At 55.5% G+C, this 15,386-nt stretch overlaps 2 protein-coding genes across 3 annotated transcripts; one reads left to right on the top strand and one right to left on the bottom strand.

The window, feature by feature from the left end:
• Window positions 1-10,517: 10,517 nt before the first annotated feature.
• On the top strand, window positions 10,518-12,250 carry LOC125553694 (FBD-associated F-box protein At5g60610-like). 2 transcript variants are annotated; one of them, XM_087519604.1, is made up of 4 exons: window positions 10,518-11,234; window positions 11,313-11,483; window positions 11,593-11,736; window positions 11,873-12,250. In XM_087519604.1, exons 1-4 carry the CDS (start codon window positions 10,518-10,520, stop codon window positions 12,248-12,250), a joined length of 1,410 nt encoding a protein of 469 aa, XP_087375730.1. The 2 variants fall into 2 exon arrangements, with proteins under 2 accessions (XP_087375730.1, XP_048573393.2); XM_048717436.2 differs by having other exon boundaries at window positions 10,518-11,483.
• An 837-nt stretch (window positions 12,251-13,087) lies between these two features.
• Window positions 13,088-15,257, bottom strand: LOC125551081 (peroxidase 4). The gene is made up of 3 exons (XM_048714230.2): window positions 14,742-15,257; window positions 14,475-14,640; window positions 13,088-13,693 (listed from the first exon to the last, which is right to left on the bottom strand). Exons 1-3 carry the CDS (start codon window positions 15,141-15,143, stop codon window positions 13,302-13,304), a joined length of 960 nt encoding a protein of 319 aa, XP_048570187.2. The 5' UTR covers window positions 15,144-15,257; the 3' UTR covers window positions 13,088-13,301.
• Window positions 15,258-15,386: the final 129 nt, after the last annotated feature.

The raw sequence follows: 15,386 nt of genomic DNA, 5'->3' as shown, positions 1-15,386 counted from the left end.
GACAGCGTGGTAGCCAGAGGGCAGCGACGTGTACGAGACGATGTTAACCCAATGACATGGTGGGTAATTAATTAAGGCAATGGCATGCTGGAGGGATGTAGACCATCAGATTGTATGTTTCGATGGATAGGATGGTCTGGTTCTCCGCCCTCTCTTGCTTTTATAGTGATAATAGATAGTAGATAGTAAATAGTAGATGGATTACATTCCATGTAAAATATAAATAAGTGCCCAAAAGTATTGAAAGGCTACACACAATTCTTTATCAAATTAGGAGCCCATTTTATCCGCCAAACAATTTTTTAATATGAGCTATTTTAATAAAATGATTAAAGCCGAGAGAGTGTGTGTATTGTGTGTTTGAGCCGGTCCAGCAGCAGTTGAGTATCACTTAGTTAACTTTCGCCCTACGGCACAACATAGCCCTAGTCGCAGCCTACACAGTCACGACCGAACCTGGCCATTCGGCCCACTTTCCCTCTCGGCTAACCCTAGGGCCATCGGTACTGTACATAACCTGCAGAGTCTGGTGGCTAAAAAAACCTTGTCGAGTCTGGTCCGCCTTTTAGCCCAACCCCAACACCCCTTGGAAACCCTAATAGCCACCCACCCTATCCCCATTTTGATCGGCCCTGACCGCCAGTCCCCGCAAAAGCGCCACTGCCACTCGATGCCTCCTACCACCACCTCCCTCTCTCCTACGCCCACACACAGCCCCGGGAGCTCGAGCTCCCTGTCGAGCCATGCCGTTTTCAAAAAATATTTGGAAATTTTTCATTTGTTTTTCATGTTTTCAGATATTGTTTGGAATTTAAAAACAAAATCAAAAGTTGTTCGCTTGAATAAAATATACTTGTTTTTTTAAATGGAATAGAAAAGACAAAAAAATTGGTTCCTAGAGTGAACGTACTTGCTACAGTGCATCAATCGCTACACTACACACTAAATGGGCTGGCCCAGTCATGGCCTCCCCTATGTCACCTGCTGGACACAAAACGCGTCATATAGGAGCTTCCTTGGTTTTTTTTTCTGTAAAAAAATGTTTCGTTCCACATCGATGTTAGGATTTGCTTATGAGCATTAACAGAAAACATACGTGAATGTGTAGGACACGGCTGTTCTGATCCTGAGCTCAGGTGAATAGTAACATATATTATTTTCGAAAAATTCTGACTTTTTCTGGTGTGAAACGTTTGACAAATGTTTTGATAGCTTACAAAATTTCATCACCAGATGACATTTATGGAAAATGCGAGCAAAAACAATGTCGGATTTCGGGTTCCGGCAGACTCTTGAGGTTCGAACACTGGGATGCGCGCGGAGATTTCGCCTTCTACCTATCTGCACCCCTCCGCCTCGCTAAAATCTAAGCTATGGAAAGAACAGCACAAGAGACACAGGGTTTATACTGGTTTGGGCCACCGTTATGGTGTAATACCCTACTCCAGTGTGTGGTGTGGTGGATTGCCTATTGGGCCGATGATGATGAGCAATACAAGGAAGAACAGCCTCGTGAGGGTCTGTTCTTGACTGGGGGGATGAACTGCTAGGAGGAGTTTAGTCACCCCCCCTCTCTCTTCTCGATTCTCTCTCTGATTTCGATCCGATCTCCCTCCGATCTCTTGATTATGATCCCCCCTACCCTGTGGGTGGCTAGTCCTATTTATAGGCAAAGGCCCTGGGTCTCTTCCCAAATATTGAGCGGGAAGGGCGCCAACAATTGGCCATTTTGAAGGGGAACATCTGGTAGACTTATCCTGACTAAAGTTGGTCCTCGCCCGCCAAAGGCTCTGGTGGTGACGCTGGCTTGGGCTCCACAATGACTTCCTCCCTGCCGTTGGACTGGTCTTGGTCTCGTTGCACCGAAACGGGTGCCTTTGCTTGATGCTCTCGCCTGCGCTTGCTCCCTTTGCACCAAAGAGGAAAGGAGGACACTGCGCGGCTGGCGCCCGCCTGGCGCCTTTGATCGTCATGGCTTGCGTCACGGGCACCTCGTGAGGTACCCCGCCTTGATCTCTCCGCCTCCTCGCGAGCCAGCCTGATGAGGCCGTGCCTGAGGAAGCTCCGTGTCGTCCGCTCCGCGAGGCTTGGCCCCTCGCGAGGGTCTTGGGTCTGTGTTGATGAAGATGGGCGCGCTGGGCCCCCTTTGAGCCACACCGCAGGCCGCAGGCAGGCAAGTCTGGGGACCCCCGTTCCCAGAACGCCGACAGTAGCCCCCGGGCCCAAGGCGCCCGGACTTGGCCGTGCAGGGAGGCGAAAGGGCAAGAGCGAAGCGCCGCGGGCCCTAACAGCCTGCGGCCTTGGGCGCCGCGTGGCGGTTGATTGGACGTGGGCGTCTCCACTTCCCCATGGCGCCTCGGCAACTGCACGGATTGGACAAGTCCCTGCATGCAAAGCGGGTCATGATTACCTCCGATCGTGGGGGCCGACAGTTGGCCCTCGCCGGCTATAAGTACGGATCGGCGCGCGCCCTTCCAGTTCATCCCCCCTTACTTCTCCTTCTTCTTCATGGCCCCGTCGAGGAGGTTCTCGGCCGCAGAGAAGGGGAAGGCTCGCCAGGTTGAGCCTGCCTCTCCCCCGCCCAAGCGCGGCCGAGGGCGCCCTCGCAAACATTCTGTGGCCACCACGGCAGCTCCCCGCGGTCGTGGAGACGATTTCCAGCATGGTGACGGGCGGACTGCTGCGGCCGGGGGGCGCGCTTCAGTCGCGCGTCCCCCTAGGCCGCGCTTTCGCGCCACAGAGGTGCTGCCGGAGTTCGTTGTGTGGTCGGCGGAGCCGACTAGCACCCGGCTTCAACTTCCTCGCTTCCTCCTTGGCGAGCTCCCGGCCGGCGCCCCGGGCGGCCTCTGGCTTCAGGCAGACGGCTGCTGCAGCCGGGCCTCATGGGCTTCACTGGAGGTCTCCACAGCCGGGAGCCTGGCCTTGACCCGCGGTTGGCAGACGTTTTCCCGCGCGTGTGGCATGAGCCGTCGGTGCACCCTGCACTTCAAGTTTGACGGCGATGCCACCCTCTACGTGAGGGTGTTTGGGGAAGATGGTCGCCGCGCAGGGTGCTGCCCTGAGGACGACGACCGTGGCCGGGAACCCAGCCCCGGCGATGATGGAGAGGACAGCGCTCACGTGATTGGCGGCGCTCAGGGTTCCCCAAGCTTCACCGGTTTTTCTTCAGGCGGCGACTCTTCTAGCGGTGGCCGCGGTCAGCCTCCACGCCGTCATACCTGCTTGGGAGGTGGTAGCGTGTCTGCCCGCCGTCGCGCCTCGGTGAAGCGCGAGAGGGAGTTTGCCTGAGCCCCGGAAGCAGCTCGAGTCTTCCCTGCAGGCCGATGTGAGGCGAGCTGCGCCTGATTTGTTCTTTCTTTTCCTTTCTCCTGCGTAAAAAGACAGTAGCGTGGAGCCCCGCGGGGGCGTGTTTGGGTTATTGCTATTAATCATCGCTTTGCTTTCGTTATCGTGCCTTCCGGCTACGTGCCCGCGCGTGGATAGTTCCCGGCCCCAGCCGTGGGGGGGCGACCGACCCAGGCCCTGTGTTCGTGTCGCGGTGCCCGTGGGGCACGGACTGGAGGGGTGCTCCTGTAATAGACCCAGGTCGCGAAACCCTTGAACGACTAGGACAGGAACACTCGCGAGGGCACTCGGCTGCCCCCCTCGCGAGGCCTTGCATAAGAGAAATCGAGGCTGGAGAGCGAAAAGTCGAAGAACCACAAGCCAAAGACGGCAACAGCTTCAATAAAACTTTGAATGAGAATGAACAAGTCAACTGCGGAAAGCAAATGAAAAAGCCGCGTCCGGCACCTAATCTAGTCTTCGACATCTTCTCACCAGCGCGGAGCTAAGTGCTGCCATTGGGCGTGGGAGGGAGCCCCAGGGCCTGAGGTCGGCGCTCCTGAGACTCCGGGGCGTGTACAGCTCCAACTCATTGTTACGTGAGAGTGTCACGGGCGGCGAGCTTCACAGGCGTTGGCCTTCTTCACAGGCTCCGGGCCTTTCTTGGGGGAAGCAGGCTTCACGGGCATTTACCCTTTTCACAGGCTCCGGGCCTTTTCCAAAACGCGACAGCTTCACAGGCATTCGCCTTCTTCACAGGCTCTGGGCCTTTTCCAAAACGCGACAGCTTCACAGGCATTCGCCTTCTTCACAGGCTCTGGGCCTTTTCCAAAACGCGACAGCTTCACAGGCATTCGCCTTCTTCACAGGGTCTGGGCCTTTTCCAAAATGCGACAGCTTCACAGACATTCGCCTTCTTCACAGGCTCTGGCCCTTTTCCAAAATGCGACAGCTTCACAGGCATTCACCTTCTTCACAGGCTCTGGGCCTTTTCCAAAACGCGACAGCTTCACAGGCATTCGCCTTCTTCACAGGCTCTGGACCTTTTCCAAAACGCGACAGCTTCACAGGCATTCGCCTTCTTCACAGGCTCTGGGCCTTTTCCAAAACGCGACAGCTTCACAGGCATTCGCCTTCTTCACAGGCTCTGGGCCTTTTTAGGGGTAGAACCTCCGGAGGTGCTGAATGTTCCATGTGTTCTGGACCGGCACCCCCTCCTGAGTCTCCAAGCGCGCGGAGCCGGGCCTGGAAACATGAATAACCTTGAACGGGCCCTCCCACATGGGAGAGAGCTTGTGCAGTCCCTCCCTGGAGAGAACCCGCCTGAACACGAGGTCTCCTACCTCGAGAGGTCTGGGGCGGATGTTGCGGCAGTGATATCGTCGCAGCGCTTGTTGGTACCTCGCCGCTAGCAGCGCGGCTTCTCGGCGACGTTCCTCCCCCAGCACGAGGTCCATCCCCCGCATGGCGTCCTGCTGCGCCTCGTCGAACGCCAGGACCCGCGCGGAGCGACGTCTGACCTCGTGAGGGGGGGCCGCTTCGGCTCCGTAGACCAGAAAGAACAGGGTCTCTCCAGCCGGCTTGGTCGCGGTTGTGCGGATAGACCACAACACGGACTGAAGCTCGTCGTACCAACCTCTGCCGCAGGCCTCCAACTTCTTCTTGAACGTCCTGGTCTTGAGGCCCCTCAGGACCTCTGCGTTGGCTCGTTCGGCCTGGCCGTTGCTTCGGGGGTGCGCCACCGAAGCGTAGCATATCCGCGTTCCAAGGTTAGCACAGTATGTTTTGAAGAGGTTACTAGTGAACTGCGAACCGTTGTCTGTGATGATGCAGTTCGGCACCCTGAACCGGCTCACGATGCTCCCGATGAACTTGACCGCAGAACCCGCGGGGATGGTGCGGACGGCCTCTACTTCAGCCCACTTGGTGAACTTGTCCACGGCGACGTAGAGGTAGCGGTAGCCCCCTGGCGCCCGAGGAAACGGGCCCAGGATGTCCAGCCCCCAGACTGCGAATGGCCATGAAAGGGGTATAGTCTGCAGGCCTCCTGCCGGCTGATGGATCTGCTTGGCGTGGAACTGGCAGGCCTCACAAGCTTTCACCAGTTTGACGGCGTCATTGAGTGCGGTGGGACAATAAAACCCACTGCGGAACACCTTGCCGATGAGGGTCCGTGATGATGAATGATGTCCACAGTCTCCGCCGTGTATATCTTCCAGCAGTTCCTTTCCTTGCTCCCTGAAGATGCAGCGCAGGGATACATCGTTTGGTCGCTTCCGATAGAGCTCTCCATGCTTGATGCAGTATGCCGTGGCCTGCCATGCCACACACTCCGCTTCCTCCTCCTTCTCCGGCAGGGTCCCTTGTGTTAAGTAGCTCCGAAGCTCTGTGATCCAGCACCCCTCCTGAGGTTCCATCGTCAGGAGCAGGCGTGCTCCTGAGGCCGGGCCATAGACCGGGGCTCCTGAGGCAGGTGGCTGGGGGAGCTCCTCCCGAGGCTGAGCCGTGTTTGACAATGACGGCAGGGCTGAGGGCTTGAAGAGCCGCTCCTCGAAGATGCCAAGCTCCTGAGGTAACCGCCTGGATGCCCGTTTGGCGATGTCGTCGGCCTCCTGATTGGTGCCACGGGGCACATGCTGCAACTCCAACCCCCAGAACTGCTTCTTCATCCTGCAGACCTCCGCAAGGTAGGCTTCCATGTGCTCATCTTTCGGCTCATACACCTTGTTGGAGAAATTGACAAGGAGCTGCGAATCGCCCTTGATGGTGAGGCGTTTCACCCCCAGGGCAGCTACGGCCTTCAAGCCCGCTATTAAACCTTCATACTCCGCTATGTTGTTGGAGACCTTTTCACCTTGCTGGAAACAGAGCTGTACAGCGTAGTAGAGCTTGTCCTAAGTGGGCGATATAAGCACCGCCCTAGCCCCAGCGCAATGCCTGGAGAACGCCTCATCGAAGTACATGACCCAGCCTTCTGGCGCCTCGCTTCCCGGGGAGAGGGACCGACCCTCGTCGTCCTTGAGGCCTGGTGCCTCCGTCCATTCTGCCACAAAATCCGCTAATGCTGCTCCCTTGATGACCCTGGTCGTGCTGAATTCGAGCTGAAACGCTTGCAGTTCTATGTTCCACTCTGCGCCCCTTCCAGCTGAGTTAGGGCTCCTGAGCACTCTCTCCAGGGGGTATGACGAGACGACCTTGATGGGGTGACCCTGAAAATAGTGCCGCAGCTTGCGCGAGGCCACCGGTAGCGCGAGGAGGAGCTTCTGAGGCATGGGGTACCATGCCCTCGCGTCCCGCAACACCGTGCTGACGAAGTACACTGGGTGCTCAACGAGGTTGGGTGCGTCAGTGCTGGTGGCGCCCTCCGGAGACCATGGCGCCTCCTGAGGTGATGAGGCCTCCCGAGGCTGGCCATCTGGGAGAGGGGCCTCTTCCGCCTCCGGTGCACTCCTCTGCGGCGGCTGATCCTCCTCAGCCGCGGTGGCGGTTTCTGTGGGCCTTCCTTGTTCCTGTTTTGCATTGTCCCGGGCTGCTGCTGTGGTTTTGATTCGACGCTCCCCCCTAACCGCCACCAAGGCTGTGCTGGCGGAGTAGGGAGTGGCGGTGAGGTAAAGCACCAGGGGCTCTTGAGGGCGCGGAGCCACCATGACCGGAGGGCTGGTCAGGTATCTCTTGAGATCCTGGAATGCCTTGTCGGCCTCTTCAGTCCATTCAAAGGGCCCCTTTTTCTTCATTAGCTGGAAGAAGGGCAGCGCTCGCTCCCCCAACTTGGAGATGAAGCGCCCTAGTGCGGTCACGCGCTCAGTGAGCTTCTGCATTTCTCTGAGGGTCTTTGGCGGGCTCATGTCCTCGACCGCCTTGACCTTTTCCGGGTTAGCCTCGATGCCTCGGTGGGACACGAGGAAACCCAAGAGCTTGCCCGAGGGGACTCCGAACACACACTTCTCTGGGTTGAGCCGCAGGTTCACTGTATTGAGGCTCGCGAAGGTTTCCTCCAGGTCTTGTATCAGGGTCCTGGCCTCCCGAGACTTCACCACAATGTCATCGACGTAAGCCTCAACATTCTTCCCGAGCTGCGGGCCCAAGGTGATGTGCATCAGCCGCTGAAAGGTCGCCCCTGCATTACGCAGCCCGAATGGCATGCATGTGTAGCAGTACACCCCACATGGGGTTAGGAAGGCTGTCTTTTCGATGTCTTCTACCGCCATCTTGATCTGGTGATATCCAGAGAAGGCATCCAAGAAGCATAGCAGGTTGCATTCTGCGGTGGAATCGACAATCTGGTCGATGCGGGGGAGCGGGAACGGATCTTGCGGGCATGCCTTGTTGAGGTTGGTGAAGTCGACACACATGCGCTCCTTCCCTCCCTTCTTTGGCACAACGACAGGGTTGGCCAACCAATCCGGGTATCGGACCTCGCGAATGACCGCAGCGGCTTCTAGTTTGCGGGTCTCTTGGACGATGAAGGCCTGCTTTTCTATGGACTGCCGCCTTGCCTTCTGCTTCACAGGGCGCACATTGGGGCACACGTTGAGGTGATGCTCAATTACGCTCCTAGGGATCCCTGCCAACTGGCCAGGCTCCCAAGCGAATACCTTCTTGTTTGCGCGCAGGAACCTGACCAGGGCCTCCTCCTGCTCGGGCTCGAGGTTGGCGCCTATGGTGAAAGTGGCCTTGGCGGACCCATCCTCATCGACGGGTATCTGCTTGGTTTCTGCCTTGTCTTGGGTGAACAACTGTTTCTTCTTGGCGGGTGCAGCCCCCTTGGGCTCGGGGGTCTCCGAGTCGGCGGGCTGTGCCGACGCCGCCGCCTTGAAGGCGAGCTTGAGCACTCGTAGCGCGTCTCCGGTGTCCCCGTGCACGGTGAGGACACAGCTGCTCCCGGATATCTTCATGAGGTTGTACGCCGGGTGTGTCGCGGCCATGAACTGGGCCAGCGCTGGGTAGCCGAGGATGGCGTTGTTGGGGAGGCCGATGGGGGCGATGTCGAAGTCGACCAGCTCCGTGCGGAAGTTGTTGTAGGTGCCGAAGGTTACTGGGAACCGGATCTGTCCCAAGGAGCTGGATGATCCGCCCCCAACGCCTGAGAAGGGCCGGCTGGGTTGCAGCCGTTCCAGGGGTATGCAGAGGAGGTTGAAGGCCTCAAACGAGAGCACGCTGAGGCCCGCACCGCCATCGATGAGAGTTCTGGTGATGGCCACCTGGCAGATGATGGGGGTGCACAGCATGGGGAGCGCACCCGAGCAGGCCGAGTTGGAGGGGTGGTCCTCCGAGCTGAAGGCCAGGCCGGCCTTGGGCGCTGCCCGGTCCAGGAGAGCCCCCTGCCACGTGGAAGCGGCGCTGACCCGGCGGATGAACGGCTTGACGTGGTGACTTGTAGGCGGCGCCTGCGAGCCGCCCAGGAGGGCCGCGATGACCGGGGGTGTTGGTGTAGCGTGGTGGGCGGGAAAGAGGCCGCGGAGCTCTTCCCAAGAGGCCACGGAGACTGCTGGCAGGTGGAGCAGCCATGCGCGTGGAGCGCCGGTGAGGGCCATGGGGAGCCAGTTGGCCATGACCCTATCGTCACCTCCAGCTTCGAGGATGACCTCCTCGTACGCCAGCAAGAAGGCCAGCGGATCAGTTGCGCCACCGTAGCGCGGCGGCGTCGTTGGCTTGAACTTGTCCGGTCACCGTACCCGTTGCAGGGCTGGGGCCAGGGCTCGGAGCCCCCTGGCCCCCGTGCTGGCGCCGGCGGCCAGAGCGGGCGATGCGCTACTCATCGCGAGGCAGGTCGTGGTGGTGGCGGAAGGGAAAACCTCGGTGCACCCCTACCTGGCGCGTCAAATGTCGGATTTCGGGTTCCGGCAGACCCTTAAGGTTCGAACACTGGGGTGCGCGCGGAGATTTCGCCTTCTACCTACCTGCACCCCTCCGCCTCGCTAAGATCTAAGCTATGGAAAGAACAGCACAAGAGACACAGGGTTTATACTGGTTTGGGCCACCGTTATGGTGTAATACCCTACTCCAGTGTGTGGTGTGGTGGATTGCCTATTGGGCTGATGATGATGAGCAATACAAGGAAGAACAGCCTCGTGAGGGTCTGTTCTTGGCTGGGGGGATGAACTGCTAGGAGGAGTTTAGTCACCCCCCCTCTCTCTTCTCGATTCTCTCTCTGATTTCGATCCGATCTCCCTCCGATCTCTTGATTATGATCCCCCCTACCCTGTGGGTGGCTAGTCCTATTTATAGGCAAAGGCCCTGGGCCTCTTCCCAAATATTGAGCGGGAAGGGCGCCAACAATTGGCCATTTTGAAGGGGAACATCTGGTAGACTTATCCTGACTAAAGTTGGTCCTCGCCCGCCAGAGGCTCTGGTGGTGACGCTGGCTTGGGCTCCACAATGACTTCCTCCCTGCCGTTGGACTGGTCTTGGTCTCGTTGCACCGAAACGGGTGCCTTTGCTTGATGCTCTCGCCTGCGCTTGCTCCCTTTGCACCAAAGAGGAAAGGAGGACACTGCGCGGCTGGCGCCCGCCTGGCGCCTTTGGTCGTCATGGCTTGCGTCACGGGCACCTCGTGAGGTACCCCGCCTTGATCTCTCTGCCTCCTCGCGAGCCGTGCCTGAGAAAGCTCCGTGTCGTCCGCCCCGCGAGGCTTGGCCCGGGTCTTGGGTCTGTGTTGATGAAGATGGGCCGCGCTGGGCCCCCTTTGAGCCACGCCGCAGGCCGCAGGCAGGCAAGTCTGGGGACCCCCGTTCCCAGAACGCCGACAAACAATATCAACACATTTTAAAGCATTAATTTTGTTTTTTGCAACATTTTCCATAAATGTCATTTTATGATGAAATTTTGCAAGCTATCCATTTTTTTGTCAATGTTCCACATGAAAGGAATTCAGATTATTTTTATTTTACTGTTCACCAAGCTTACATGAGCCTCGGGATTAGAACAACACTTTCGTGAATGTGTATATCATCATTCTCTCTTTTCAAAAAATAATTATACACTATACACCCAAGTCACTGACTAGTTTTTTTAGGCAAAAGGAGTCACTGACTAGTGGGCTTTGATAGGGTCTCTGGACATTTGGGCCTTCCCCAAGGATGAGTAGCAATTTCCCTTCTCTTCCGCCGCTCCTGCTCCACTCCGCTCCACTCCACAGAGGACACGCGCCGCCCAAAACCCTCGTCCCCACCGCGGCGCTTTCGGCGACGGCCATGGACACCCGAGTGCCGCCCGTTCCCATGGATCCGGCGACGGCGGCGATGTTCCGGCTCGACGGCCAGGACCCGGACGAGATGGAGGCCCTCTTCGCCTGCGTGCTCTCCTACACCCACTACGCCCTCTCGGACCCGCCCGTCTCCGTCGACGCTCGCCTCTGCGCTCTCCTCCCCCACCACTCCGTCGACGGCGTCAGCCGCCTTCCCGACCTGCTCCTCCGCAACATCGTCTCTCGCTTCCCAGTCAAGGAAGGCGTGCGCACCGCGACGCTCTCCCGGCACTGGCGCGGGGTCTGGCGCTCTGCCCCGCTCGTCCTCGTCGATTCTCACATCCTCCCCGCAGCCGCAGCAACCGCAGCCGCAAGCACCGCGGCCGCGCGTAGTGATGCGCGGCGCATCACCTCCATCGTGTCCCGCATCCTCGCCGCGCACCCGGGACCCTTCCGCATCCTCGCCAACAAGGGGATCCAGGAACTTGTCCTCGTCAACCGCCCTTGGCCGCTCGACCTCGTTCTTCCCTCCACCTTCTTAGGCATGACCACCCTCACCCGCCTCTACCTCGGCCTCTGGAAGTTCCCCGACACGGCCGGCATCCCAAGCGCCACCTGTTTACCTAACCTCCTTGAGCTCGGGCTCTGCAGCCTCGTCATGGAGAGCAAGGATCTGGACTTCATTCTCGACAGGAGCCCTATGCTGGAGACACTTTATATCCATGGGAATCTTTTCAAGGTTAGTCTTCGCCTTGTCAGCCAAAGCCTCCGGTGCATGAAGATTCTCATGTCCTCCTTTGAAGAAATCGCTGTGGTGGACGCCCCGCGCCTTGAGAGACTCATCCTAACAGGATGTTGGAGCGGCGGCGGGGTTTGCACCAAGGTGAAGATCAGTTATGCCCCCAAGTTGCACTCGTTGGGATACTTGGATTCAGGAAGTCATGACCTAGAGTTCGGCAACACCGTCATCAAGGTGCCACATTTTTTCCATTTGTTCCATTGGAGTACATCATACCAAAATGATCAATGTACATGTGTGATCTTTCTTCTCTTAATTGAGTGCATTGAGATTTCAATGGCAGGCTGGGACAAAGGTGAGCCCAAGCACCATGGTACCAAGTGTGAGGGTCCTGGCTTTGGAGGTGCGTTGTGGAGTCCGCAATGATGTCAAGATGATCCCGACTGTCCTCAGATGCTTTCCCAATGTTGAGACGCTCCACATCATGGTGAAGCCCCTGATGCTTCTTTTGGCATTCATTTGCACCATAATGTACTAGCATCATACTGTGAATTGCTGATGTTGCATCATGATCCATCAACATCTGATGAACTTCATGTGCACTAACTTAAAAAAAAATTCAGTCTGGAAAAACTGGTCAACCCTCTGGCAAGCACAACCTCAAGTTCTGGAATGAGTCTGGTACCATAGAATGCATCAGCTCGCGCATCAAGCTGCTGGTTTTCCATGATTACCGAGGGGATCGGAGTGAGCTTGCTTTTCTCAAGTTTTTCTTTGAGAGTGCGCTGGTGCTGAAGCATGTGGTGATAGTGTTGACCAATGCATGGTTCACTTCCATGGAGGATATGCATTCCAAAGTGAATCCTCTGCGGTCCATGAAACGGGCCAGTGCAGGTTCCAAAATCATGGTCACTGGGTGTTCTGATCCTGAAGATGGTGGCATGGGGAACTTCAAGAGAGCATCGGCCAGTTCTGTTGGCGACCCTTTCGTGAACTTCTGAAGTGAAAGGTGCATGTTTACTTTATCTTTACTAGCTCTGGAAGTTGTTGTGTTCTGTAGTCGCAGTTTGGACATGCACTATTTTCAGAGTTTTTTTGTATGATCTGCACGGACTCTTGTTTCTGCGAACATGATTTGTTACCGTCTTCGTTGATGCAAATGACTGCCATTCTGTTGGAAATGCTGTTTTTTTCAGTTGGCAATTGCGGAGAACCTATTGTGCTTGTGTTAAATTTGATTTAATTAGGTAGATTTGATCTGATGAGAATTATATTGCACAACATTGCTGCTATTCATATGAGGCTTGATGTTGGGGGTGGGGATAGTAGTAACAGCTGAGATAATCCATGTTTTGTTTACTGTCTTGATAATTTCCTCTAGATATTACCTGGGATATTTGTTCCAGCTGGCAAAAGATTTTGATGCTCTCAGATTGTGCCCTTTTGTGTTCTGTTCTGATTGATTTGCATAGATGCGGCAAGTCAATTATTGGGGCAGCTATTTATGGCCAATCTGGTTCTTCGGTTGCGAAAATTCGAACCACCATTTGCAAGCCAATTTGGTTATTTTCGCAAACGTGCTAAGGTAATAGTAACTTGAGCTACAAGGGCACGCCTAAGAATAGTGTGTCCTGGCGGCCAAACTATGATACGCAGCATCCTAGGTCAGTTACTCTTTGCTGCTAGCCTCCTCCATTTATTCTATGATCTTCTGCACACAATGATAAAGTAGTTGTTGTTCCACAGGGTCACAGCTTCTTCATGGCCTATATGGCTCTTCAGTTGCGAAAAATAAGGTCATCATGTCGTCGTGCTGTAGGCTTTTCAGTTTTCACAAATAATTTCCGACCATAGAGACGGGGTAGACCTTTTTATTAATCCACCAGGCACAACGTACATTGATTTCACAATTGCATAAACAGAGTCGAACGAGAGGAAACCACAAGCTGCTTGCAAGCATGGGCGCGACCAAACATATCCTGGATTGCTACGGATTGTGCTGCATTTCTAGGGATTTCACAACTGTCTGCGCAGAAAGTGGAGGATCTTTTCTTAGTTGATCCTCCTGCAGTTCTTCCTGATCTGTCCGCTGGACCCCGTCAGCGGCATGATGTCCCCCATCTTGATCATCCCCATCACGAAGTCCTTGAAAAAGGCGCTCTGGCTGCCGATGTACTGCTGGACCAGCGCGTCGGCGGCGCCGCCGTTGAAGAGCTCCTGGTCCGAGTGCAGGATGCCCCTCTTTTGGACGAGGTTCTTGTAGTAGTCGTTCTCGAAGGTGCTCGGGGTCTGCAGGTCCAATGGCGCCAGGTTGTTGTCGCCGGAGCCGGCGGTACGAGGGCAGCCTGACTGGCGGCTCCTGGCGAAGCCGGAGTCGATGTTTGTGTCGTTGTAGATGTGGTCCCGGAAGAATGTGCAGCGTGCTTGGCCGACCGTGTGGGCTCCTGGAACAAGTGATGGGTCAGGTTACCGTTAAATGGTTACTCTTTTTCTTTCCATCGGTAACAATCATTCACCAATTTTTGTAATTGGCGCTTCTACGTATTTTATGTGATCACGGAACAGATCAATTTTTGCTGTTGTTGTTGTATAGTAGTCTTACAGAGCAAATTTCCAGAGGCTCAGGTTAATGGTAATTAGTTGCCAACTTTCTAATTCACCTCTTGTTAATTACTCCCACTGTTTTTAAATATTTGTCTTTTTAGAGATTTCAAATGGTCACCACATACGGATGTATATAGATATATTTTAGAGTGTAGATTCACTCATTTTGCTCCGTATGTAGTCACCATTTAAAACCTCTAAAAAGACAAATATTTAGGAACGGAAGGAGTATATTTTGTTAATCCTGAGAAAAGGTCTTATGTAGTAGAAGTTTTTAGCTTTCGAGTCAAAACGTGGCTATCAGTTCCGTTGCTTGATCCCAGCTGTTTTGCAGCTACCAAAGCTACCTTGAGAAATTAACAGTGTCGAGAAGTAGTCAATTTTTTTTTACCTTGCTCCAGGAAAGGAAAATATATGTTACGTGATCACTACTTTTGTTTGTTATTAAGACTGCAACAGTATTTCAAGTTCAATGATGGAGTGGGAACAGAAATATATCGATGTTATGTTGTATTTTTTCTTCTTCTGAAAATCCCAGTAAAAAGAGGTCAATATGCAAGATATTTAGTTGTTTATTTGGCGGTTAACGTGCATTTGCATGTGCTACATGTGTAGTACTACCTGAGAGCGCGACCATGTCTTTCTGGGAGAGCCCCTGAGCGGCGAAGAGCGACGTAAGGTTTGCGAGCCCCGACGTAGGCGGCGGGATGTTGTTCTCGGCGCCGCTGAAGCTCGCCGTCGTTGAGTCCCTCCGCCCCATCTTCACCTCCCAGCTCGGGCCACCCAGCTACACGTACACAACGCATGTCACAGTAGTGTTAGACTTTGGTGAAGAATACGTACAAGCTATAGCTAAGCACGCCTTTAATTATATGCATAGATACTTACCAAGACGACGCTCTCCTCGGCGGCGATGGCGAGGATGTCGGCGCAGGAGACGACGCCGGGACACTCCTTCTCGACGGCCGCCTTGATGGCGTCGATGACCTCAAACCCCCTGACTGAGTTCTTGTTGGGCTTGGCATTCTTCTCGCCGCGCAGGCCCGACGCGTCGTCCAGCAGCAGCGAGGCGTCGCAGCCCTGGACGAAGCAGTCGTGGAAGAAGAGGCGGACGATGGAGGCGCCCACGCGCCGCTCCCTGACGATCGCCGGCCGCAGCGCCGAGCGCACGGCTTTGAGCATGCCCGGGCACGAGCGGGAGTAGAAGCCCGACGACAGCTGCGCCGACGCGCCGCCGGCGACCACCGCGAGGATGAGCGAGACCAGGACGACAATGGCGCGCGCCGCCATGGTCGATATCTATGGGTTTACGTTGCTGACGATCGATCGAATCAAGTGTGCTATCTAGGAGTAGCTAGCTAGATATTGCCTTGAGAGCTTGTTTGCTGGATGGTGGAGGGACGCGGGGCGGCCGGTATTTATAGGAGGGAAAGCCTAGCTCACGCCGCCGGCCATGATTATACTAGCTAGGAGTACCAGTCTGCCATCACATATTATTAGATTGCATCATCGTCTTCACCAACTCCGGTGGAC

Source organism: Triticum urartu, chromosome 4A (assembly GCF_056163025.1).
Source record: "Triticum urartu cultivar PI428250 chromosome 4A, HENAU_Tu73, whole genome shotgun sequence".
In the NCBI taxonomy this organism is placed as follows: domain Eukaryota; kingdom Viridiplantae; phylum Streptophyta; class Magnoliopsida; order Poales; family Poaceae; genus Triticum; species Triticum urartu.
This window is presented reverse-complemented; position numbering and strand designations above follow the sequence as displayed.

Excerpts from the sequence above, each read along its gene's own strand:
- LOC125553694 (XM_048717436.2), top strand. The coding sequence starts at position 10,518 with ATGGACACCCGAGTGCCGCCCGTTCCCATGGATCCGGCGACGGCGGCG. Across the intron at positions 11,484-11,592 it reads TCGGCAACACCGTCATCAAG|GCTGGGACAAAGGTGAGCCC; the intron begins GTGCCACATTTT and ends TTTCAATGGCAG. Across the intron at positions 11,737-11,872 it reads TTGAGACGCTCCACATCATG|TCTGGAAAAACTGGTCAACC; the intron begins GTGAAGCCCCTG and ends AAAAAAATTCAG.
- LOC125551081 (XM_048714230.2), bottom strand. The coding sequence starts at position 15,143 with ATGGCGGCGCGCGCCATTGTCGTCCTGGTCTCGCTCATCCTCGCGGTG. Across the intron at positions 14,641-14,741 it reads CCGAGGAGAGCGTCGTCTTG|CTGGGTGGCCCGAGCTGGGA; the intron begins GTAAGTATCTAT and ends GTGTACGTGTAG. Across the intron at positions 13,694-14,474 it reads AGACATGGTCGCGCTCTCAG|GAGCCCACACGGTCGGCCAA; the intron begins GTAGTACTACAC and ends CACTTGTTCCAG.